Here is a 25,215-nt window from a genome sequence, read left to right as displayed (position 1 = left end):
TATTTCTTTGCTTCAGTTTAACAATGATAGTTTTCAGTATCACTTGGTCGCTATATAAAAATATGTTTATAAAACAAGACACCACAACAGGACAAATGCATTGCTTAAGGATCTCATGAACTGCCGGCTGAAAGGGGAAAATGTCAGCGCACAATTTTTCTCACAAAGAAAGTGTCCGTGCCACCTGGTTCCCAGATACCCAGCTGTGGCATCTGGGAACTGAGCCACTTGGACAGCATCTTTAGATTCCTATCACTTTAATTTGCAGAACCTATCGAGATATAGATTAGGAAGGCAAGTCAAATGTAAACCCACAACATTTTAAAAGATTAAAATACCTCCATAACAAACTGTCCAGAGTAAGTTCCTGTCATTGTTGAACTCTGTCCTGCAGCAAGGATGCCAATAGCCCAGATGTAGAGAGCAGCAGGGCCAAAGTAACAACCTAGAATTACTCCCTAAAACACAAAAGAGTTCTTTTAAAAAATGAAGTTGTATACTTTAGATTAAGCTTTCTATGTCAGCAGTCTAACACAAAGTGACATTTTACGAAATCACTGCTTGGATTAGCAAGGGCCAATTTACTCAGAGATACTTGAATCTGAATGCTATAGTTACTGTGCACATGCTTATTTTCCAAAAATATCATGGCCAAGAAGAACACTTTGCTCATAAACCCATCCCAGGTAATTACATTGCTCCTCTGGATAGAAAAATCTAACAAAATAACCTTAGTACACAATGGCCTTTTGCAGAATATGAGCAATGTTAGGGAGAGAAGGCTCACAACTGTCTTATGCCTGAAAAATATTTTCTTGATCTTGAGAGAGATATCTGGAAGGCAAATAACTGCTAAAGTGCTAATTTTGTTTCTGAAGCATCTGGAGCTATTTTATTTTGCAGATGTTTGTCTCCTGATAGAACTTCTTTTTGGTTCGGTTGCTTTGATATTTTGAGTGCTAAAGAAGGCAGAACTGGAAGAGCTTGTGATCTTGTCACAGTTGTTTCATCTTCCCATTTACTCTGTTTTAGAAGCTTTAGAAACACCTTTAGGATATTCAAAGGCTGATTCGGAGATTCAAGAGCATTACATATGGATCTTTAACTCTTGCTAAATTGAATATGTAAAGCTTTTCACTCACCCCTTTGTAGATATCCACATCTAGGGTGCTATTATCTGACTGAAACAGCACAGCTTGGGCAAAGCTTTTATTTGCACAGATGTCATGCTGTAAACATATAAGAAGACATTTTGTTTTAAAACCAAAAGACCCATGTGGCACAAAACAGTGTTTTAAAATAATAACAACCAAGAAGAATTCTGGCTTACATTGACCTTTCCCTCCTGTGAGGAGGAGGAGGAGGGGGGGGGAGGGGGAGGAGGGGGAGGACGACTGCTGGCATTGAAGGAAACTTGAAACATACAAGAAGTTGTCCTTGCAGTATAGCCTCAAGCTCTTTGGTCTGTTCCTTAGTTTTGAAAGACCAGCCCAAATAAAAAGGGAGTATGACAGGTGCTACCTTCCAAGCAAGGGGAAAGGGGAGACAAACAGCATTTGACAGACGACTTGTTTCCACCACAAATTGTATTGCTTTTTATTGATTGTAAAGCATCCTGTCTTGGTTACATGGAGCTGTTAATCCTACTGGGGGTTCTATTCTATGATCCTTGGTACTTGCTGCAGTGGTTTAATTCTCTCCACTAACTCTCCCTTCTAAAAGCAGGGGAAGAGAAGCTGAGGTTCGCCTACAAATCCGGTAATCACATGGAAACATAACAATATATGCAAAACTACTACGCTTTTAAACCAAAAGCACGAACAAGATGAAAAAGGAAACAAGATACAGATGATAGGAAGAAAAGGTATAACAGCTTTAGCAAGAGAGGCAAAATGGAGGAACAAAGCTGGATGGAAGGAAGGGAAGCAGGAACTAAGCAGAAAAGGAAAGAAGCATGTAAGAAATTGGAAAGTACATTAACTCGTATGATTTGGTCATGTTCTTTTTTTGGGGGGGGGGGGACAGTATACTTATAGAAGTGGCTGTATGGGAGAATCTTTTCAAATTAAAGATTAATTACATTTTGTATTATATTCCAAAATTAGGGAACCTGAACATTTTTGAAGAATATTGCTTATATTGGGCATGGGGAATAGCAAAAGGAATGATATTGAGAAATTGGAAATATATTATTACACTGGATATTAAGAAATATGTAAATCATCTTTGAAAACGTTATATATTAATTTTTTCTACCAATCCAAAATCATAATAGTATCGTATGTTACCCTTTGGCATAAACTCTATTATATTTTATAAAACTAGACAATTTCATGGATAATTTTATATATTATGAACAGATTAAGTGAATTTGGGATAATTAGTTATATCAGTTTGTTATGTTATTTTTTCTATTTATTTTTTTCCGTTTCTTTAATTTTATTTTTTCTTTTCTTGTTTTAATATTGCAATTTCTGAATGGGAGGCCCCTCAGGTTAGGGTTGCACCAGAGTTGCTGTCACTAAACAATGTGGTCTTGAAACATGATGTCATGTGACTGCATTGCTTAGTGATAAAAGTTCCAGAAATCCTGCTTGCCATCATTAAGCAATGACATCATATGACTGCAATTTCCAACTTCCTGTTGGCTTCCCTATCAGAAACGTCAGAAATTGTTAATTACATGACCATGGAACATGGTGATGGCCAGAGCCCATTTGATGTCCTCCTCATTCAGTGTCATTGCAAGTTTGAATGGTTACTGAACAAGTGGTTGTAACCTGAGGACCACCTGTATTACTGTTTAACTTTTAATTTGTTTTTCTTTATTGTTTTTTATGTTTTTTTTTAAATTTCAATGAAAAGTTAAGTAAGGATATTTAAAAAAACATTTAAAATAATCCTTGTAATATAAGGAGCATTTATTGCTTACTAATATAACATGAAGGAAGAAAGGAAAACTACTCACCACTTCTTGGTTTGTCTTTTTATAAAAAGCTTCTGCAAAGACTGAGACAACAAAGACGTTGATGATGAAGGAGACAAAGAGGGCAATGCAGGATTCAATGAAGAAATACTTGTTGGCCTCACTCACTTCCTTCTTTATGGCCCGATTCACCTGTCGAGACTAAACAGAAAAATTCGATTCACACAGCCAGCAAAATGCAGCTTCCCTGAAGTAAGGCTTTCTCTCTTCAACTACCTGTATTTATTTATTACATTTTTTTTTACCCTACCTTTGTTACTTTAGAAGTAACTCAAGGTGGCAAACATACCTAATTCTCCCCTCTCCTCCTATTTTTCCCAAAACAATAATTCTCTGAGGAGGGTTGGGCTTAGAGACAGCTATTGGCCTGAAGTTACCTTCCTGGCTTTTATGCCTAACGACAGCCCAGAACTCACAGTCTCCCGGTCTTTAGGCCAGCACCTTTGAAATTCAGCTGCCAACCTTCACCACTACACCAAACTGGCTCTCACTTTAGAAACAAAGCTAAATTAACGATGCTTGTGGAACCTCTGCCATACAGGGAGTAATTTTAAGACCAGGTGTTTCTCCCTGCTAATCTACTGCTCTTCATGGGCCGGAGATTCTGAAGGAAAACCCGCTCATGGAATTTCCAACTGTGGTGAAAACACAGCCTTTGTCCAAGAAGAAACAAGGGCATGCATGTTGAATGTGATTTCACTGCAGCAGGAGTGGGGAACTCTGGCCCCTTTATGACTTGTGGACTTCAACTCCCAGAATTTCTGAGCCACTCATGCTGGCTCAAGAATTCTGGGAGTTGAAGTCCACAAGTTATAAAGGGGCCAGAGTTCCCCACCTCTTCACTGTGGCAGAAAGAAGACGTGGGTGAGAATAGCTACCATGAGGAAACCCACGCTTACCTTGACCAAAGCAGAATGCAGGTACATGTTGTGAGGCATGATGACAGCGCCTACGATCCCAACAGCTTGCTCTAGTTGGGCAGGCCCACAGCCTTCACAATAAGGCATAAACATCCCTTTCAGCAGCTGTCCCTGGTCTGGTTTTACAGTTACATACTGCAGAAGACACATGAGAAGGCAAACAAGGAACAAGAAAAGACGTTGGCATTAGCAGTGTCCTTGGCAAATCTCAGCGTCTCATTCTAAAAAAAACCCCACAAATACAGAAGTACAAAGTTGTTGTTGTTTTGGGGAGAATATTTTGCCCAAAAGACAGGAAAAGGCTTATGAGAGATTCAAAAGCCTATACTGTTCATTTTAAAGATCTATATATACAAAGGCAGTGTTACCTCATATCCAAACGTGACGGCCATGATAGTAATGAGGAAGGCAAACAATGCTTCCAGTTTCCTCAAACCTAAAAGAGACATACAACCACTATTAATAGGAAAATTAATATTATCTACTTAATATTATTAGGATTGTTTTTACCCAGATTGAAAAATAGGCTCAGTTCATTGAATGATCACAACAGAATACATACATACATACATATAATGCATCTATTATATTCTTGGGTTATAACTAGATCAGCAGTTAAAATGCATCCAATTAAAGCACCATTGTATCCTTTTCCTGCTCACCCGCTCTCTCTCCCCGTCTCAAAAATCAGAAGCTGAGCTACTGAAGGGAATGGAAGAAAACAATAAACACACATCTATGAAGCAGAGGCACAGAAAGGACAAAAAAAATCCACCCACTGTTATCATAGGAGAGAAAACTCCAGATGAGTGGAAGATTTTTCCACAAGGTATGGGGTAGCCCAGAAAGAAAACTGTATGGCTCATTGAAAGAGGTGTCCGAATCTTGCAACATTCACAAGCCACCTGCTGTGCTCCTATTAATGACCTCACCAGCTCAGATAGACTGTGAGCAAAGGGACCAAGCTAATACTATGCATATTTAGTCAGGAGGGGCGGGAGAAATTGCTCAAATCAAAAACCTACCTTTCTGGATCAATAATGTAGAGGTTTATAAAAAGTAATATATCTAAGTGCATGTCAGTCATAGAGTGGATTTTTTTTTTTTACCATTGGATATATTTAGAATTCTGGGAACATGATGTTGCTACTACGGCTACTGCTGGGGAGGTGAGGGGGTGAATTCATATTCAAAAAAGTACATAGATTATGAAGCCCAAATATCATAAAGGTAAATTGAGGCTTATAGACACTGCACTGAGGAGCTTAACATTACTGCAAGCTGGTGGGCTAGGCCAAACATGCCGCTGGGTGCACACATGCCCATACACAACCCCTGCTCAAAGACTGCCACGAGGAGCAGAGAATAGCTATCTTCCTGCCAGAAGCATCTGATGAATCCAAAGTTTTCCTCACAGGGTGCACCGTGAGATTATGCTGCAAGTTCTGTCCTTTGTGTACACAAATGCAATGTCACAGCATACCTAACAAAAGCAGTTTGTGTCACGATGCTGCAATTCGCATGCCATCATTTCCACCATCACCACCATCCAGCCTTGACAACCCCACCCAGTTCCTATCATTCACTCCCCTCTCCCCATCACTTGCATTTCTCCCATCAACAGGGCCTCTCATGCTTTGGGTCTGTTTCTATCTTTAGAGCAGGGGTCTCCAAACCTGGCTTGGCTAGCTGAGGAATTCTGGGAGTTGAAGTCCAGGAGACTTCAAGTTGCCAAGTTTGGAGACTCCTACTTTACAGGAATCTGCTATAATCAATGTGTCAGGTGGTGCTCCATTCAAAATTCAAGAAAGAAATATTTAAGACTCCTTAGATTAGAGAAAAGATATCTTTTACTGAAAATGAAGTGGTAGCAACCATAGAATTCTGAATCTGAGGAATTAGGCGCGCAAATCACCTATACGAAGTGATGGAAATGTTCCCACCCCCAATAGTTCAAATGATTCTTCCAATTAAAAGTTGTGAATATGATCATGTGGACATCTTCAGGTGGTGATGAGGCCTCTGTCCGTTGACCTTGGCATATTTTGATAAAGGTTTGCAGCTGCGCAGAGGAAAGAAAGCTAAGCGAGAAATAGAAACCTAAGCAAGGATTTATACTCCCCCCTCCTCATTTTATACAACACTAGAATGTAACACCTCCAGCTTGCTTCCCAGACTTTACCCCCTCCTCCCCCCGTTACTTATGGCAGCCAAAAGATGCAAAGCAATAGTAGAAGATCTTGAAGGCTGACATTATGGTATAATTGCCATCAAGAACCTGCAATCCTTCTTAAATAGAAGGACTGCAGATATAGCAGCTGTTCTAAGAGGGCTGGGAGGAGGCGGGGAGAATAAGACATAACATTCTCCGACTGCAGCTCCCAGAGAGCAACTCATACAGGCAAGGGTTGAGGGGCTCTAGGTTAAATCTTTTCAGCATGATGGCAGCAGCACTGGGGGAAAGTGGGATTGGAGAAAACCCTAAGATTCTCCCATAGTACCTCTGGGATATGTATTTGGGTTTGCACATGAAAGAACGAGAGGGAGAAAGCACATATAATTGTCTTCTCCACATGGCAAGGCATTTTTGAAAGGAATCAAGCTAAAACCTTTCCAGAAGTGTGCACAAAGTGAAATCTCTGGAGCGTGGCAACCAGAACCCTTTCCCACACATCAAAGTGCCTTAACCTCATCGATCAAGAGATTATTTAAGAGAAAAAAAGAAATGTACTTCAATTTAAAAAAAGCCCTTACCATACTTGTCCAGGAAGAGAAACACAAAGGTATCAGCTATTGTTATGAGGACTCCACCCCACAAAGGGATTCTGTGGAAAGACAAAACAGAAGAGAAAGCCTCCTTAGCCAGGAAACAAATGGGCAGCTTACTGGAAATTTATGGAGCGAAACATTGCCCATTTCTAGCAACCCATGCAGAAAATATTGTATTTTCAGTAAGCTTGGCTGTTTCCACTGGCTCTATCAGGTTAAAGTGTCATTTCAGAAGACCAAACATTGTTTTAGGATGCAAAGACAGCAAGCTGTTTCCACTATTTGCTTCGATACTTCAAAGGAAGCCATCTACCTGAGCTGCAGCTATCTAATAACTCTCAGCTCTGAAACTGAATTTTTATAAGCTTATTCAGAAAGGAAGTAAAGCAGTTATAGCTAGGTGCACAATGCAGCAGGAACCCCAACTAAGTTGTAGGCACACTTGGAATTCGGAGAACCTCTGGATTTTGTTAACTGCACAATGACTCCTAGAAGGGCTCCCCATTCAAGAAATGGCTGCTATGAGGAATACAACCATTTGCAAAGTGCTAATTTCCCAGGATATCTTGTGACATCCCTCTAGTTCAGGGGTGGGATTCTACCAGTTCGCACCTATTTGCTAAAACCGGTTGTTAACATTCTAAGCAGCTCAGAGAACCAGTTGTTAGAAGAAATTACTGGCCTAATCCTGTAAGGAAGGCAGGAAGGAAACATTCTGGTGTTGCTTATAGAAACTGCCTCTCTGTTAACCCTTATTACATTCTTGGCAGGACTAGAGTTCCTGTCCTAGGAACTTCTCTGGAGTTTTTTTCCCCTCCTTTGCTGGTACTTTGCTTGTGTGGAGTGACCATTCAAAGTTACAATGGCACAGAAAAAAGTGATTTATGACCGTTTTTCACACTTACGACTGTTGCAGCATCCTCACAGTCATGAGAGGCCAGGCGAAGAGATGCGTGCCTTGATGTGAGTGATGTTGAGTTGGCCACACCCAGCCAATAACATGACCACCAAGCCACGTCCACCAACTAAGCCATGCCCACAGAACCTGGTTGTTAAAAAAATTGAATCCCAGCCCTGCTCTAGGTTCCTCACTCCTAGCTGCTTCCTACCCCTCCTGCTTTTCTTTGTCCCTTTCTTGTACAATGGACATTCCTCTAAACAATTCACTAAGATGCTTTTACTCATTACATTTACTTTTTAAGAAATTTGGAAGAGCAGGGGAACTTGGAAATTTAAGATGCTACAGGTGCTTCATAGCACAGCAGCTTCTCTTTTTTTAAAAAAATGTAAATATTTTAAATAGATCTAAAAATTAATATTGGGTAATGAGCATGATGGCTACCAAAAAGATGCCTGGTACCATTTGATAGTACTTATATCAAGGGACCATATTGATATAGGTAGACCTCAACTTACAACTACAACTGAACCCAAAATTTCCTGAGTGAAAAATTTGTTCCAGTTTTGCCCCATTTTACAACTTTTCTTGCCGTATTTGTTAAGTGAATCCGGCTTCCCTATTGACTTTGCTTGTCAGAAGGTTGAAAAAGGGGATCGCATGATCCCGGGATACTGCAACCGTCATAAATATGAACAAGTTGTCAAGCATCTGAAAGGAAATAACATGGCCGTGGGGATGATACAATAGCGATACACAGTTTTTCCATGACTGTGAAAAATGGTCGTAAGTCACTTTTTTCAGGGCCAGTGTAACTTCAAACGAGCACTAAACGAAATGTGTTGTAAGTCGACCTGTACTACATGAAATACAGCCTGATATTATATGTGACCAGGGATGGGATCCGACTGGTATAACTACCGGTTCTGTTGCTCTGCGTTGCACACGAGTTGCGCGAGTGCAATTTACGACCTGCTGAGCTGCCGGGACAGCTGAGCAGCGCTGTGTGCGGGTGCACAGCGGTTGGAAAAGCCCTTTTCCCCCTGCTTTTTCAACCTCAGCTGTGCCACGCAAAGCTGAGGTTGAAAAACGAGGAAATAAAGGACAGGTAAGAGCCCAGGTGGGCGGGTGGGCCAAAACAGCAGCAGACACAGAACCGGTTCTGTGTCTGCTGCTCTTCAGAGCTACCGGTTTTTGTAGAGCCGGACAGAACCGGTAGAATCCCATCCCTGTATGTGACCCTCAAAAGTGTTGGTGACTTTCTTTATGCCTTTCAGAAGGTGGTGCAGTCATGCATCCAAGGTCTGTCCGTAGTCCTCAGCCTAGGATGTTCACCCATGACATACAATTGAATGGAAATAACGCACCAAAGTTTCAAGCAACTTTATCAAGCTGTATCAAGAGTTGAACACTGGACTTTGCATGTTCCTTAGATGTTGGACTGTGGCTTTCTCATCAACCCATTATACAGCTAGTCATCGACTTATGACAGTTCAGTTAATGATCCCCTTTTGTGACCTTCTGACCAGCAAAGTCAATGGGGAAGCCAGATCCACTTAAGCACAGTGTGACCCACTTACGAACTGCAGTGATTCACTTTACAAGTGTGGCAAGACAGGTTGTAAAATGGAGCGAAACTCGCTTAACAAGTGTCTCACTTAGCAACAGAAATTTGGGGCTCAATTGTGATCCTAAGTTGAGGAGCACCTATACTAGAGAGGGGCATACACACACTAGCATCCGGGGTGGGATGCAAATATTTTTACTACCGGTTCTGTGGGTGTGGCTAGGTGGGCGCATCCATCTGACTGGGTGGGCGTGGCTTGCCTCTTTTTTGTGTGTGTGCAGCACCCACCCACCCACCGCTCCATTTTTTGACCTCCTGGGTGGCGTTTTTGCTCCCAGGAGTCTTCCTTGAGGCCCAAGAAGGCAAGAAATGGAGTGGGAGGGGCCGCGCAGCACCCCACGCTCCCACGTGCCCCTTTTTTGCCTCCTGGGCTTCAGAGAAGCCTCCTGGGCATAGCAGTAAGACAAGAACAGCTGATCGTCAGAACAGCTGATTGTCGGGAGGGAAAAAAAATAACAGTTCAGCCGAACGGTAGCATTTTTTACTACCTGTTTGGTCGGACTGGGCCGAACCGCAGAATCCCACCACTGACTAGCATTTTGAGGATCAGGCTAGAGATCTTTGCAATCCAAGGCTCAGTACCACAGAATTACCAACTAAACTGAATCTGGGAGCGTGGAAGCAATAATTGTCTCCTGCTGTCTCTCCTTGCTAGCAACTTGCATTTAAAACATACGTGCTTCTTTTGATTACGGAGTTAATAAAGTATCAAACAGCCTAATTCTTTCCGGACTACACTAATTAAAATCAGTGTTGATTAAACAGTGGATTTCATAATTTAACTGCATTTGCTCAAAAATACCTTTGCTTACTTCAGGTTACCCTGATTCAACTTTAGTCAATGCCTATATAAACACTCTTAGGGTTTTTCAGGGAAAAGACACAAGAAAAGGGCAAATATCGTTAATTAGTTGAAATAAATAGGAGGGAAAAAAACAGCTAAAAAACTGGGACTGGTTTTGCTTAAATGTCACCTGCCTCATTTCAGTCATTGAGAAACTTTCCACATTTGAAAAGTTCATTTTCAAATATGACCTATCTACAGAAATTTTAAAAAGATTGTTGCCATTAAAGTGTAATAGATTTACATGCCCCATGACTAATATTTAAATATTATTGTCCAGTTGTCAAGGGCTGCTTCAGTGATGGAATGTATTGACTGGGGAAAGAATTTCTAGATTTGATATGGAATTTTCTTGCTTGATTGTACCTTTGTATTTTTTTTTACCTCATGATTAGCAGGAGACTGCTGAAACCACAAAACACTCAGAGAATTACAAAGCTAACTTACTTCCCAACGGACAAGAGGTTGATGGCAATTGCTGAGCCGATGACTTCCTGCATATCTGATCCAATGATAGCCAGCTCCACCATCAGCCACAAGATAAGTCGAGGAACCTACGGTAAGCAAAAACTCAGAAGGTCATAGTACTTAAAAGTGGAATCTTCTCCCACCACACGTCTTCCACCCCCGGGAGTAGCCAGGAGCTGCGGCAACTTCCTTAAACTCTTTGCAACGGACCCATTCATATCTCTGCCAACAGCAGTCTGCCTCCTCCCTGATAATCCACTGGTTGGCAACTCACAAAATTGGAGGGGAGAAAGAAAAAGGAACGAAGGAAGAAAGGAAGAAAGGAAGAAAGGAAGAAAGAAAGAAAGAAAGAAAGAAAGAAAGAAAGAAAGAAAGAAAGAAAGAAAGAAAGAAAGAAAGAAAGAAAGAAAGAAAGGAGAGAGGGGGGGAATGAAGGGAGGGAGGGTAAAAGAGAGAAAGGTAAGAGAGAGAGAGAGAGAGAGCAGGAGAGAAAAAGAAAGAGAAAAATAGTGAGAAAAAGAAAGAGAATAAGAAATGGAAAAGGAGAAGGAGAAGAACATGGTGAGGCTCATTAAGTCTGCCTACTGCTTGATTTATTAAACTGTCTGTGAAAGGAAGCAATATTTGCCATGAACCTCTTGGTAGTTTAGAATAGAAACATTTTGTCCACCCTGGAGTTCCCTCCTAAGAAGTCAACAAAAAGAGACACACTCTTTTTTTTCAGGATACAATAGCAGTGACATGCACCCAACTAAACAGAGCAGACAAGAACAGTGCAGGGCAAGAAGCCATGGGTGGAAACTAATCAAGGAGAGAAGCAATTTAGAACTAAGGAGAAATTTCCTGACAGAACAATTCATCAGTGGAACCACTTGCCTCCAGAAGTTGTGAATGCTCCAACACTGGAAGTTTTTTAAAAGATGTTGGATAACCATTTGTCTGAAGTGGTGTAGGGTTTCCTGCCTAGGCAGTGGGTTGGACTAGAAGACATCCAAGGTCCCTTCCAACTCTGTTATTCTAGATGACTTGCAAAATATGCTTCAAACCCTTAGTTTAATGCTTTGGTCCAATTCTATCTTACAATCTCCACAATGATTCACACACCCATAGCCTTCAGAAGCCATCCAAAAATTCCTTCCCCCACCCCCACCCTGTATGCATTGTGCAATGAGAAAGAGTCACCGCAATCTAAATTTGGAAAGCAAACTCTCCTAGCAAAGGGAGGATTAAGCGTCTCCTGACCAGCAACCACCTACACGGATGGCTGTGCTGGGAATTGGGCAACTCAAAAGATACCCCAAAGTTTATAAACTCACTTCTAAACCAAGAGTTAGCTACACAGCAGATGCTGGAGCTGTACAAGATACACAATTACAAGCCAAGAGTTTCCTAGTAGGTGCCGTAGCTTTGTAAAAGACTTTTCTGCTCTGGAATGAAATGAACATTGAGAAGATTGCAAAAGGTGATTCTGGATTTGGCTGAATGTTTGCTAAGTCTTTTCAATCCTCTCCTGGTATTACCTTCCTATGGTACTTCAGAGAGGGAAACCTAAGGAGGCTCAGGCTTACGAGAAGTGCCACCTTTGCAGCTCCCTTCTTATGCCAAAAGTATCGGTCCTCCCAGAAAGTGACTCCTCCCAGGTAATTCAGAAGTTTCTGATGACCTTCATCCTGGCAAGGAGGATCTGTGTGGGAGCAGTTTCCAAACAACCTTAGGAAAATATAATTATTACAATAGGAATTTAATCTGCAATTACAGTTACATTGCATAATAGCTCATATTATCAATCAAAAATTGAATACCCTAGTATGCAATGTAACTGTAATTGAAGACTATGAAATGGATGCTTAAAAAAAATTTGTAAACCAACCGGCACACTGCTTGTATATTTATGGAAGAAAGTTTGATGTTTTTATGGTTTGTTTGTTTATGTTTGTCTTTAAAAACCAAAAAAATTTACCCCCCAAAAAAGGAATTTAATCTGGATATTGCCAAAATTAAACATACTACTTACTAAAAATATTCTAACTCCGGGGAAGGGAAAGACAAGCAATAGATTTTGTCCATTTTTAAAGATTTCTATGCTGTTTCCCTTCAGATGTGCCAGATCCAGGAAATATATAATTGCCAAACCTTCTATGAACATGCATATGTGCACACAGACCACCCAAAGATAAAAATGACAGAGGAACCAAACAAGGGATAATTAATACTGAAAGGAAAAAAAAACACCTGGGTTTTGTACGAGATTTCTGCATCTCTAAGCAACTGTCTTGCCAAAGCAGGCCCAAAAGGAATTTCATACCAAAGAATAGATTCTATAAGCCTGCCTACATCTAGGTTTTTAGGAGATTCATTTATCAGTAATTGAAATAATTATGGGAACAACATCAAACGAATACTGTAGAAGCATTAACTGGATCAGGAAAGACAGAAAGGGAGCATATGCAGGCTGATTTGGAAACTAAATGTTCTGACTCTTAAAATAAAAATAAAAAATGCTTTTACTCAGGGATTAGATTTCCAGAAGACATCCACCAATGGTATTATTGATCTACTATTAAACAGTCATTCCCTAGTTTACAGTAAGAGCTACGCAGCTATGCAGGAGTGTGTCCACATGGAGCAAAAACACTTCCTGAGAACCTGTGCGATGAATATTTGTACTTCAATCCAGCAAGTCAAGATCCTCCCCCTTTCAGAACCAGAGGCTTTGGGATCTTGACCACAGGAGCACCATATTCAGCCATGCAAAATTTGAGTTTCTTCCTCCATTAATTTTCACTGAAGAGGAAAATCATTTTGTACAGGTAGCCCTTGATTTTTCAATCGATTGTTCAAAATAATGGCAGACCACCCCCAAAATGATTTACAACCCGTGTTCAATGTTATGATACCCACTTCCCCCAACCCGTGGTCCCATCACCATATCTTGGGTGCTTGACAACCAGCCCCATGTATGGCTGTTTGCACCCCATGGTCACATGACTGCGATTTATGACATTGTTTTTATCAAGAAGCATTATTTACTTCTGGTAACAATGGGTTCCCTTGAGAATTCTGATGTTCACTGCTATGTTTGCTTTACAAATGCTGCACTCGCTTTACAGGCTACAAAAAAAGTCATAAAATCAGATACTGTCACATGGTGACCCACTCGATGATTGTCGTGATTTACAACTGTAATTGCAGGGCTCAGCTACGGTCTAACTCAAGGACTACTTTTGTTTGTGGAATAAAGGCAGACAGGATTGCTTGAAAGAGAAAAGCCACGTGATTAAACTAACTGAGAGGAAAGACTGCAGGAAAACAAATGTGTGGAATCCATGGATTGGGAATCTTCTCTATTGATAGAACCCAAGCTTTCTTTTTTTTTTCTTTTCTTTTTTGGGGGGGTAAAGCTATCTCTTGTTCTATCCCTGGGGGCGACATCTTTTTTTCCCTTGTTCCCTACCCAACTTTCTCTTTCTGCCGGGTTCTTTTTTTTTTTTTCCTTCGGATTGTCCCACCTCCCTCCTGGCCTCCTCCCTCTAAGGGGAGATGGGGGAGTTTGCATTTGTGTTCTGAGAGAGAATGAGGGCAACTGCTGTTCTTTTGTTCTCTGGAATAATCCATTTATCTCATTCTTTTTGTATCCTGTTTGTTCGCCCAGCTGTTTTACCTAAAAACTCAGACTCCCGATTTTGGAAACTTTAGAACTATCCACAGTTAGTACCTTTCCCTGGACTTCTCTCTTCTTTCCTGGTTTGAGTCTCCATAGATTTTGCAGTCTTAACCTCTCTTCCTATTTAGTGTATGATCCTATAGACCAGGGGTGGCAACTTTACGACCTGTGGCTCCCACCCCTGGTCTGCGGATCATAAGAGTATCTGCACATCCATGTTTTCCTAGGCCTTATGGCTAAACACAGGCAGGACTACTACCCAATTGTTGCTCCTGTCCACAAATGTTTGCCATTGTCAAGCTCTCACTTAACATCATTTGGCAAACAGACACTCACATTTGATTATGGATCTGTCCACCTAAAGAAAATCTGAAGCGTGGCAACAGATTAGTTTGGTGATGGCTTTTTCTGGTGTGATATACTCACCGTCAGCATTCATGTCAGGCTACCCTGAGCTAAACAAACCATGGATAAGCCATGAGTAGTGTTGATTTGAGTGAAGAACTAGTAGTTGCATGTTAACATGTTCAACGTTTAACAAAGAGCTGAGATAAATACGAGAGGCAAACTTGCTCTGGTTGCCCCAATCTTGGGAAAAGCCCCTCTGTCCCCTGGCTGGTTCATGCAGACGGCTGCACCGTCAATTTACCCACCTTGGGGTACTGTCGATTGCATACTTCTGCTAGGTGAAGTCCTGTTACCACACCCAGCCTTGCCGCCAAACGTTGTAACAACAAACCAATGACAGTAGCCAACAAGAGAACCCAGAGCAGCTGAAAAATATAAAAATACACATACACAAAAATTAAAAGAAGCTCAGGATAGCAATATTCTGGAAGAGGAACAACAAATCTAGGGATTCTGCTAACTAAACAATACCTGTATTTCTGGGGATACTTATCCAAGCCCTCTCACAAACAAAAAGTGCCCCAGAGAACCCTCCTTTTCATCAGACACATTTGGGGTTTGGTTCTGGAGAATTTAATGCTCAAACAGAACATTCCAAACAGGTTTCTGCTACATAAACATTCATCTGTTTATGGAGAACTCTGGAAATCTGAAACGTCTCGGAGAGACCCCTCTGCCTACTTTCTCAAAAGAACTAGGAACCCTATTCTACCTGGAATTTGACTGTGGAAAATTGCTGGTAGCAAAGACAGGTATTCAGTTAGATAAACAATAAAACGTAACAATAAACAATAAAACATAAATATCTAGTAAATCCTTTAAAGTGTGGGAGGCCACACACATTGCTTCAAGCTAATCTAACCAGCCAACCACAAGTCAAAATAATTAGAAAAGCTAACAGTCAAATAGTAAAGAGAATCACAGGGGTAAAATGTTTTGCTTTTCAAAATTCTATTTTGTTTTGTTTTCAATATTGCGAAACCCTAATATTTAAAAACCAAAGCTTAAACATTTCTGTAATGACCCAGGGTGGGATACAAAACAAACACAGTCACAGAAAACAGGTGAAGCCCCTTTTATTCCTTCACTTTGCTTCCAAGCTCCGAATATCTTTGACGGAAGACAAAAAAACTCCCTCACAAACTGTTACAAGAAGAAGGAAAAAAGCAACACAAACCAGGCAAGATAAGGGCTGGAGGATGTCCACAGAAAACACACACTGGGAAGGACACCAAACTCAGAGACGAACTATAAACTAGAGATATTTACACAATTTGTCTCCAGAGTTTGCCAGTACACAAGTCCAAACTCTTATTCAGTCGTCACACCCGCATCCCATGAAGAGGATCAAGGCCCTCTCCTCCCGAGGAGACCACGTCTCTCCCTTATCCTCTCTTCCCTGTGTGCCCTAGGATGGATGGGGGATGGGCCTGGGTCCTCCTCTGACTGCTCAACCGGCCTCTGCCCTTCCCCAGCCTCCTCCACCACTTCCGGAGCCTCACTTCCACTCCCTGTCGGCTGTTCCTCCTCTCCCTCAGAGTCAGTCTCCACCAGGGGCATGACAGTTTCAGATTCTTACTGGAAAGGTTCCTGGTCAGCAGTATGTTCCCCCTTGGTTTTATGCTAGCATATTTGAGGCTTCTGAGTTAATTTAAAAATAATGTGACAGATTTGTAGAACGGATTGAAATTTCAGCTTTTCTGTCCCCAATTTTTATGGTATGCCTCTAGATGTTAAGATGTAACCCATAATGAACAGTCCACATTCTGATGAATCAACCTAGTTTATGGCAATTAATCTTCAGTGTGAATCAGTTCAATGTGACTCAGATGTAAACAAGCCAAGCATATTCTCCTCTATTGTACTTTACTGTTATTCCCTAACATTGCAAAATCCCATTTTTAAACATTTTCAGTGTACAATTTAAAGACAGCATCTGTAAAAAAAAAAAAGGGTTTAGAAAAATCCTTGTTTTGATCAGTGCCCTTGAATTGAATTTTTAAGGCATTCTTCTGATCAACCTCTACAACAGGTTTCAAAGTGAAAATTGTTACAAAAAGACAGATTAGCGACTTACCTTAAATCCTGCAACTGCCCCAGACTGTAGGTCTGATTCGATGTTACCTGGATCCAGGTAGGCAATGCTCATTAGAAAACCAGGCCCAGTGAAGGCCCACAGTTTTCGAAAACTGAACCATGGGTGCTTTACAAACAGAAATGGAGAAAAGAGGGGGGTGGGGGAGATATTAAGTATTTTCACACAGGGGAACATATAAATTCACACATTAACATCAGCTGTTATGCTGTTAATTATTTATTACTGTTTAAAACTAAGAAAAGCATTAATTCAAAGAGGCAAAGCATCATATTATACTTATACAACATGTGACATGGTGTTATCAAATCAATTTACTTCGATCATAAATTATATTAGGTCTTGCAAAGTCTGTTCTAGAAAAGCCTTATATTTTTCTTAAACTTTGATGTGGAAGATCAGTTAGCAACTTTCTCCACTCCTCTACTTGTTGCAGAATACTTCGTGCCACCAGACTCAAAATTCTAGACCTAGAAAACCTAGAACTACACCGCCTGCGGTCCGATCTAAGTATAGTATATAAAATCATACACTGCAATGTCCTACCTGTCAATGAATACTTCAGCTTCAACCATAACAACACAAGAGCAAACAATAGATACAAACTCAAGGTTAATTGCACCAAACTCGATTACAGGAAATACGACTTCAGCAACAGAGTGGGCAATGTCTGGAATACTCTTCCTGACTCTGGGGTTTCTTCCCCAAACCCCAAAAACTTTAATAGTAGATTTTCTACTATTGACCTCATCCCTTTCCTAAGAGATCTGTAGGGGGCGTGCATAAGCGCACTAATGTGCCTACCGTCCCTGTCCTATTGTTTCTTTTATTTTTCTTATTTTTCTTATATGTATCCATGTATTCATAACTATGTTTTTATTTATACCTATTATCTTGTAAGCAATTGACAAAAATAAATAAATAAAAATAAAATAAAATAAAACTTTCAGACAGCTAGATGGAACGGATTAATTTTCGATTTTCTAAAAACTCAAATTTAATAATTGTTTAAACTATTTCCTCATCTCCATTCTAAATTATACTGCTCAAATTTAAAAAAAAAATCTGAGATAATAATAAAAAAGAATCTGTGCTTGCATAAATTATGAGCCCTACTCCATACTCAGAATAGCTAGAGAGTTTTTAAAAATACTTCATCCTTAGCTTGCATGTTCCTTTAATATAATTCTTATTTAGCATTCCAAAGTGAAAGCCTTCAATAAGAGAAGGTCCTTAAAGTCACGGCAATCCATAGATGATGGACTCTTTTCAACAAATAAAATGAACGAAAATGAATATGGGTGCAACTATTCATTTCAAAAATTGAAGACAGTAGCTGTTATCTTCACAGAGGATTATTGTCTCCTCCGTGTACTCATTCAATAATTACACTGGCTACTAAAATATCATTCTCATTCCATCATCTCCCATCCTTGACAAGCATCAGGAAGCAGCAGCAAAGAAGCACTGGAACAATTTTCAAATTGTATTTGAGATCAAATGTATTCCATGCCAGGAACAGCACAGGAAAGAGGAGCACAGATTTTTAAATACTAAAGGCATTTTTTGGTCTTTAACTGAAGCAATTTATTGCTTAGAGCAGCTTTCTCCTCTCTGGATACTTCCACCAGTTTTAGAATATAACTTTCATTCACTCCAAATGACGTAGCCAGAGGGTAGGGCTGATGAAAATTACAGTTAAAAGCACTTAGGGGGAGATTGACGGAGCACAATACTTAAAGAAGGCTCAGTCTCCGCCAATCCCCAAGTTCCTGCATCAATTCCTGATTTAAAATACGAAGAAAGCAACTCCAGAAAAGTGACTCATCCAGACACACAACAGGCACTCAAGAGACCAAGTTTAATTCTCTCGAACCTTCAGAAACACCAAAATGTTCCACTAATCTATTTTGATGACTTAGATTGAACTTCAGCATAAACTGAATGTATCTTGGGCAAATGTTACTGTGACCAGTAATTCTTCACACTGCCACCCCCTCTTTGACACAGTGGTGTTCTTCAGTAAAATGCCAGGGAAATTATCACCAATGCTGACCCCACCATCACTCTTATTACCCATACTAACCTTTTCATCTTGTGGTATAGGTATTTTCTGATCAAAGTAGGTGGTAAATTCATCTGTAGAATCTGAACTCTGCGGCGATACTGGGTTGCTGTAAATGGTAGTAACACCATCCCCAGAGGTATCTTCTGCAAAGCAAGAGCAGAATGATGTGATAAGGGAAGTGGAGAAACAAGACAGCTGTAATGTAAGTGTACCATGCTATGCTTCATCCACTGGGGGAAAAGATCTCATGCCATTTGAAAATGTTACCCATTATATTATGGAATCAATGCATTTGCAGGCAGCCAGGTAGGGATAAAATGATCTACTCTGTATTTCAACAATGAACTTACATTAACAATGGCAGAACTAGCCATTCCTTGCATACAGTAACTGAATACACACACACACACACACACACACACACACACACACACACACACCAAGTTGTTATCATTTATGCAAAGGTATATAGAGATTCTCAGCAATCCAGGTCATGGTTGTATTATGCACAATTATGCGAACTAGACATTTACTCCTTAACTACATATTTGTTTGGTAAAGCAAACAGAACACTGAAATTGGATTCGAAGACACACATACAGACTTAAATCATGTTAGATGGGAATGCCTGCTATACAGCATCTATGCTCTTCCCAGAACTACAACAGACAATTTGACAGCACTTCCAATCCCCAGAAGACAAACATTCATTACCTAAGATCCTGCAGGAGTGGAAGAAAAAGGAGAAGGGGACACCAAGCCTGCTGCCTGGACATTATTAAGCATGACACCGGGATGACCATGGTGAGTCTGAAGGAGGCAGTGCGAGGCAGAGGGGGCATTGAGAGTGCTGATCCATACAGTGGCCAAGAGTCGGACATGGCTGAATGGCTGAGGACAGTGACAGTCCAGACTGATGGAAGTGTTAGGGCTGACCAAGAGCCTCTAGCTTCGACAAAAAAAGGAGTTCTATAAATTTATATGGATGATCTTCTGCTGTAGCTATAGAGTTGTCTTTGGATGAAGACACCGATCATGCTTTGGGGCATTTCCTATAATCCCAGTTGCATGTCTGCCAAGGCTAATGTTTAAAGGCTGCTTTTTGAATGTTCATTTGATCACAATTATAGTTTGACTGCTTCTGGCTCTCCCCTTGCAAGCTGTAGCATTCTGGGGTAAGAATGTTTCTTTCTCTCCCTCCCCTAATCTGTGTAGCACGGGAAATAATTTGCTCTCCTCCCTTCTTAACTATCACAAAACCGAAGCCATTGCCTCCTTTTCCTTATCCGTTTGTTTGAGAAATTATAAGTTTGAACACCTTGCAGACATGCAATCAAATACTGTTAAAGTTTTACCTACTGTACTCTGTTTATGTCTACTTAAAAGAATTTATTTTGGTATGCTTAATTGTAACCCTATAGTTGCCAACTCATTGTTTCCTCCCAAGCCTACCTTTTTTTTTTTTCATTTGAAGTTATTGCATATTTTACTCATTCATGAAAGAAATTCTGACCTTCTTATTTCCCTACCTAAAACTGAGTGGCTACTCACTACTGGAAACCAGATGCCGGATTGGGCTGATCTTCAGATCTATTCCTCAGGGCTGCTTTGAAATGCAAACATTTTACCTTGTTAATGGGCTCTGTAGCTATATTTCCCCCTAAACTTAGGTCAACAGGTAAATCTGGACATTTTATTAAAACCACATCTTGATTTTGTTATGGAAAAGCATTGGGAATAATAAACTAAACCTCTTCCACCACCCTAGCAAGGAATAGATCAAAGGGTTATAGGGACACCACGTTCCACAGAAGGCGTTCACAATACTGCACTTCTCAAAATAGCAAAACAACTCACCCACAAGGAAGAAGTTAAATTTGCAGACAATGATTTTATAAGTAGCACCTCTCCCCCTGCAATGCTCCAATTGTACTCACTCTTGTATTCAAGCTTGTATTCTCCACGGGGCATGATAACTCTGCTTCCACAGATAAAAAAAAAAAGAGACGGACACCTGCCTCCTCGAGATGTAAGGAAGTGACCAATTTATAGCTAGAAAACGGAGCAGGAAAGAGAGAGAGAGAGAGAGAGAGATACAGGGGGACTGTGGGCGGTTCTGTTGATTGGGACAATGAATTTGGTTTCTCCTCCTACATCTCCATTCTCTCCGCCTTTCAAGGAACAGGAGATGCCGCTCAGGTTTTTAACACGAGAGCTTTAATGCAACATCCACCCTGTGTCACAAAAACCACGCCCCCAAAAATGCTAAGCTCACCTTGCTCAGCGAGTTAACCAATGCCGGGGAAAAGTCTAAGGAAAAGTAGGTAGTGTACAACTCGAACCTGTTGCTAACAACTCTCTCTTGAAGTTGTACAGGAAATAATAAGCAACTTGACCGGAGAGGTAAGCTCCAGCAAGACTTTTGGCAGACAGCAATGTAATGGAATGTCCTCTCTTCGGTCGGTACTTTAATTGCAGGCGAGCAAGGAAAATAGTCTGTTCTACCAGGAAATAATAGAATGGTTTCTATTCATAACCTACTGGCAGGGCAGGTTATCTGGGAGGAAGACGATTAGCCATCTTATGCAGGACTACAATGAGAGAGAAGGACATTTCAGCTGGGGGATTTAAGTTGGGAATTTCCCAGATTTATCAGGCTTTATTCTGCGCTGGGTGAATGTTAAATCAGATTCAAAAGGATTTAGCCCCAAGTGGTGCTGTACTGTAGTAGTTAGCATTCCCAGAAGCTCAGGGTACTGCACAGGTAGCCCTCAACTTACAATTAATGACCATTCTAAGTTACAACATCACTGAAAAAAAGGGACTTGTGACCATTTTTCACACTTACAACCATTGCAACATCCCCATGGTCACAGGATCAAAATTCGGAGGCTTGACAACAGGTTCGTATTTATGACAGTTGCCGTGTTCCAGGGGTCATGTGACCCCTCCCCCCCTTCTGACAAGCAAAGTCAAGATTATCAACCGTCTTATTAACTTAAGAACTGAAGTCATTCACTTAACCACTGTGGCAAAAAAAAGGCCGTAAAAATGGGACAAAATTCACTTAACAACTCTCTCACCTAGTAGCAGAAATGCCAGGCTCAATTGTGGTCCCAAGTCAAGGACTTTCTGTATATGATTCTATTTTTTAAAAAAACTGAGGCCAAACCAATGACCTCTGAACAACCCCAGCTTGACTTTGGGAAGTCTGTCAGGACCTCCCTTTTATAAAACAAGCCACTTTTTGTACCCTTACATTTCCTTCACAAAAACACTGTGGGATGACTTGAAATTCCGCCAAACTCTTGTTTGTATCAGAGAAAGGGGCAAAGAAGAGTCCCACAGGATCATGACCAAGGCTCTACCATTCTGACCCCACAGTAGCCAAAATCAGATGCTTTTGCTACAAACAGTCCTCAATTCACAACCAGACCATTTAAAGTTACAGCAGCACTGGGGAAAAAAAGCATCCGATGACCATTTTTCACACTTACGAATGCTGTAACATTCCCGCGGTCACAATTCGGCTGCTTGGCCACTGGCTCGTGTTTATGACAGCTGCAGCGTCCTGGGGGCATGCGATCCTCTTTTGCAACCTTGCGACCAGCAAAGTCAATAGGGAAGAACAGTCATAAAATGGAGGTAAAAAACAACCCGCTCACCTGTCTTGCTTAGCAACGGAAATCATTGCTCAACTCTGGTTGTAACTTGAAGACTAACTGTGCTGACAACCAGAATGATGGAAGCAGCATTGCAGTATCCTGTTGCAAGCTCTACCCTTTCTGGCCTTGAAATGTTGCAGTGTATATCAAACAGGGGCAGGTCTGGGGTTGCAATGCAACACTGGCTTCGTCTAATCCTGGTCGTTTCCCCCACTCTACTCTCCCTTTCTGCTGTCCCTTTGGGAAGCCCACAAACAGGTAAGACTGCAACTGTTCAATCACACTCATCTTCCTTACACGAGGCACAGGGGCTTATCAGAATTAAGATTACGCCATCCTGACTAGTAGTCACTGTCAGCATTATTACCCGTGAGTCAAAATACTTTTTAAAGCCATCCAAACGGAGAACAGCATTACAGGTCAAGGAAGCACAATCTCTATTTTAACTATGCCACTGTGTGAATCACTTTGCATCAGAAAAAAAATAAAGCCAGGGATACTATCAGTGAAAAAGTATGCAAACTGTAATTTTGATTCCTTTGACATTTAATCTCAAGTAAAGATCTAGCTGTGCTTTTAACAGACTCGATCTTTAATCCCTTCAAATAATACCCTAGAACTTGATTTCTTTTTTTCCCCTTTGTCCCTTTCCCCCCCCAAAAAAAATCATTCAAAACTTTAGCAAATTTCTTTTGCAAACTTAGTATGAGAAAGTTATTTGGGTCACTCTTTTGATTTGTTATTTGTATATCTTTTAATTATTAAGACATTAGCTGGCTTCATGTGTGTATCCAGTGTAGCTTCTTTTCCATATCATTCTTGTAGTCCTGTTGTTTTTAAATCCAGTTTAAACAATCTTGGTCTTGTCAGGTAAAAAAAAAATGTTTTCCATAACAACTTTCAGTCTATCCATAAGAGCAGACATTCTCAAAGTTAACTTCTGGGTCCACTGTTCACAAATATTTTTCAATATGTCCATGTTAAAGGATTTTGCTCCATTCTGTATTAGTGAGTCAAATTTAAGTGTTCTTGTCTTTTGTAATCTTTAGCTCTTTCCGATTCCCTCTAGTGCCCAACCTTTAAAGTGGCATCCTATTAGGTTTTTTTAAAGAACTCAAAACAGCCGCATTTTCCAATGGGAAGGATTCTTATAATTAATTTAAAACACTTATTTAAAATTCATCTGGATCCTAATCCTTTTGTAATTTCCAAATTCAATGTTCTAATCACCATTTTGCTGTTTATTCATCTCTCCCCAATATAAAATTTTTAAGTCCTTAAACTTAAAACCTCTTTCGCTAAGGCTTGAAGGCAACTCACCTGGTGTGATAAAACTTGTAGATCCAAAGGTTCCTAATAATTTACAAGCAGTTAAGAAGCAATTTCTGAAAGTGATTAAAAATGAGGCTCAATGTACCAATAAGGCTACATTACAGGCGGTCCTTGACTTATGACCACAACTGAGCCTAAAATTTCTGTTGCTAAGCGAGACACAGGTATAAAAGTGAGCTTTGCTTCATTTTACAACTTTTTTGCCACAGTTAAGTGAATCACTGTAGTTGTTAAGTTAGCAACATGGTTGTTAAGTGAAATCTGGATTCTCCCATTTGCTTGTTAGAAGGTTGCAAAAAGTGAACACACGACCTCAGGACACGGCAATTGTCAAACGAGTGACTTGCCAAGTGTCTGAATTTCGATCATGTGATCCTAGGGGTGCTGCAACAGCCATAAGTGTGAAAAAAGGTCATAAGTTGCATGTTTCAATGCCTTTGTAACTTCAAACGGTCGTTTGAAACAAATGGTTGTAAGTCAAGGACTACCTGTCCATCTGTGAGCTTGGCTGAAATCCCACAACTCCCTGCTGCTCGATTCACAAACTGTAATGAAATGTGTGGATGATCTTGAGGAAAGAAGAGAAGAGAAGCTGCCTAGAAAACGATCTGGCAAGAGAAGAAGCAGCCTGAAGGGCTTAACCACCAAGAAAAGAAAATTGGGAAGGATCTGCCTGAATTGATGAGAGACTTAAAAGCGGCGATGGGAAGTTTCACCTTCAGAATGGTTCTTTCAGTGTTGCCTGACAGGAAAGTAGGATTAGTTCATCTAAGTCCTATTTCCTGTCTGGTTTTCTTGAGGTATAATACAAACTGACCACAAAAAGCTCAGTTCCTGTAGTCTACTCTAGACTGCTGTGTAGAACAGCTGTTCAGAGTGTAAGTTGGCAATTTCACAATCTCTCCTTTTTCCAGAAAGATTTCGTTGAACTGAATTCACTGTTTGGCCACTGATCTCTGCCACCATGTCATCCCTGCTCCTTCAGGGACGTCTAGTTCATCATAAATCCTCACTGGAAACCTACAATTTCTTCTAACTTTATTTTGATGAGAAATAAATTTATTTTAGAATCTCTAAATTCCCTAATCAATTAAGTCAATTTACTATCTTAGCCATATTGGGGATATTTTGTGTATTCTGCTGAGTATAAATTCTTCAGATTCAGATTAACACAGTTGGAAGGGACCTTATACTGTAGGTCATCTAGTCCAACCCTCCCGCTCAAGCAGGAGACCCTACACCATTTCTGACAAGTGGCAGTCCAATCTCTTCTTAAAAGCCTCCAGTGATAAAGCTCCCACAACTTCCGAAGGAAAGCTGTTCCATTGGTTGATTGTTCTCACTGTCAGAAAATTTCTCGTTATTTCTAGGTTGAATCTCTCCTTGATCAGTTTCCATCCATTATTCCTTCTCTGGCCTACAGGTGCTTTAGAAAATAGCTTGACCCCTTCCTCTCTGTGGCAGCCCCTCA

General features: G+C 40.6%; 1 protein-coding gene across 5 annotated transcripts in view; it reads right to left on the bottom strand.

Moving 5' to 3' along the window:
* The window catches only part of SLC11A2 (solute carrier family 11 member 2), a 67,525-nt gene that overhangs the window by 25,015 nt on the left and 17,295 nt on the right, over nucleotides 1-25,215 (bottom strand). For 3 of the 5 annotated variants that reach the window (XM_026714828.2, XM_087925301.1, XM_087925300.1), the window contains exons 3-12: nucleotides 18,766-18,890; nucleotides 16,662-16,787; nucleotides 14,830-14,949; nucleotides 10,492-10,598; nucleotides 6,661-6,731; nucleotides 4,275-4,342; nucleotides 3,886-4,041; nucleotides 2,969-3,127; nucleotides 1,143-1,229; nucleotides 339-458 (exon numbers count right to left, since the gene is read on the bottom strand). In XM_026714828.2, the coding sequence (XP_026570613.1) occupies nucleotides 339-458; nucleotides 1,143-1,229; nucleotides 2,969-3,127; nucleotides 3,886-4,041; nucleotides 4,275-4,342; nucleotides 6,661-6,731; nucleotides 10,492-10,598; nucleotides 14,830-14,949; nucleotides 16,662-16,787; nucleotides 18,766-18,890 (1,139 nt within the window). Of the gene's footprint in view, nucleotides 1-338; nucleotides 459-1,142; nucleotides 1,230-2,968; nucleotides 3,128-3,885; nucleotides 4,042-4,274; nucleotides 4,343-6,660; nucleotides 6,732-10,491; nucleotides 10,599-14,829; nucleotides 14,950-16,661; nucleotides 16,788-18,765; nucleotides 18,891-20,684; nucleotides 21,119-25,215 lie in introns of those variants that run through there. The other 2 variants (XM_026714831.2, XM_087925302.1) reach the window with 1 other exon arrangement.

This window comes from Pseudonaja textilis, chromosome 2 (assembly GCF_049901715.1).
Source record: "Pseudonaja textilis isolate UNSWEBS1 chromosome 2, rPseTex1.2, whole genome shotgun sequence".
NCBI classification, from domain to species: domain Eukaryota; kingdom Metazoa; phylum Chordata; class Lepidosauria; order Squamata; family Elapidae; genus Pseudonaja; species Pseudonaja textilis.
Note: the sequence above shows the minus strand (reverse complement) of the source record. Positions and strands in the feature narration are given on the sequence as shown.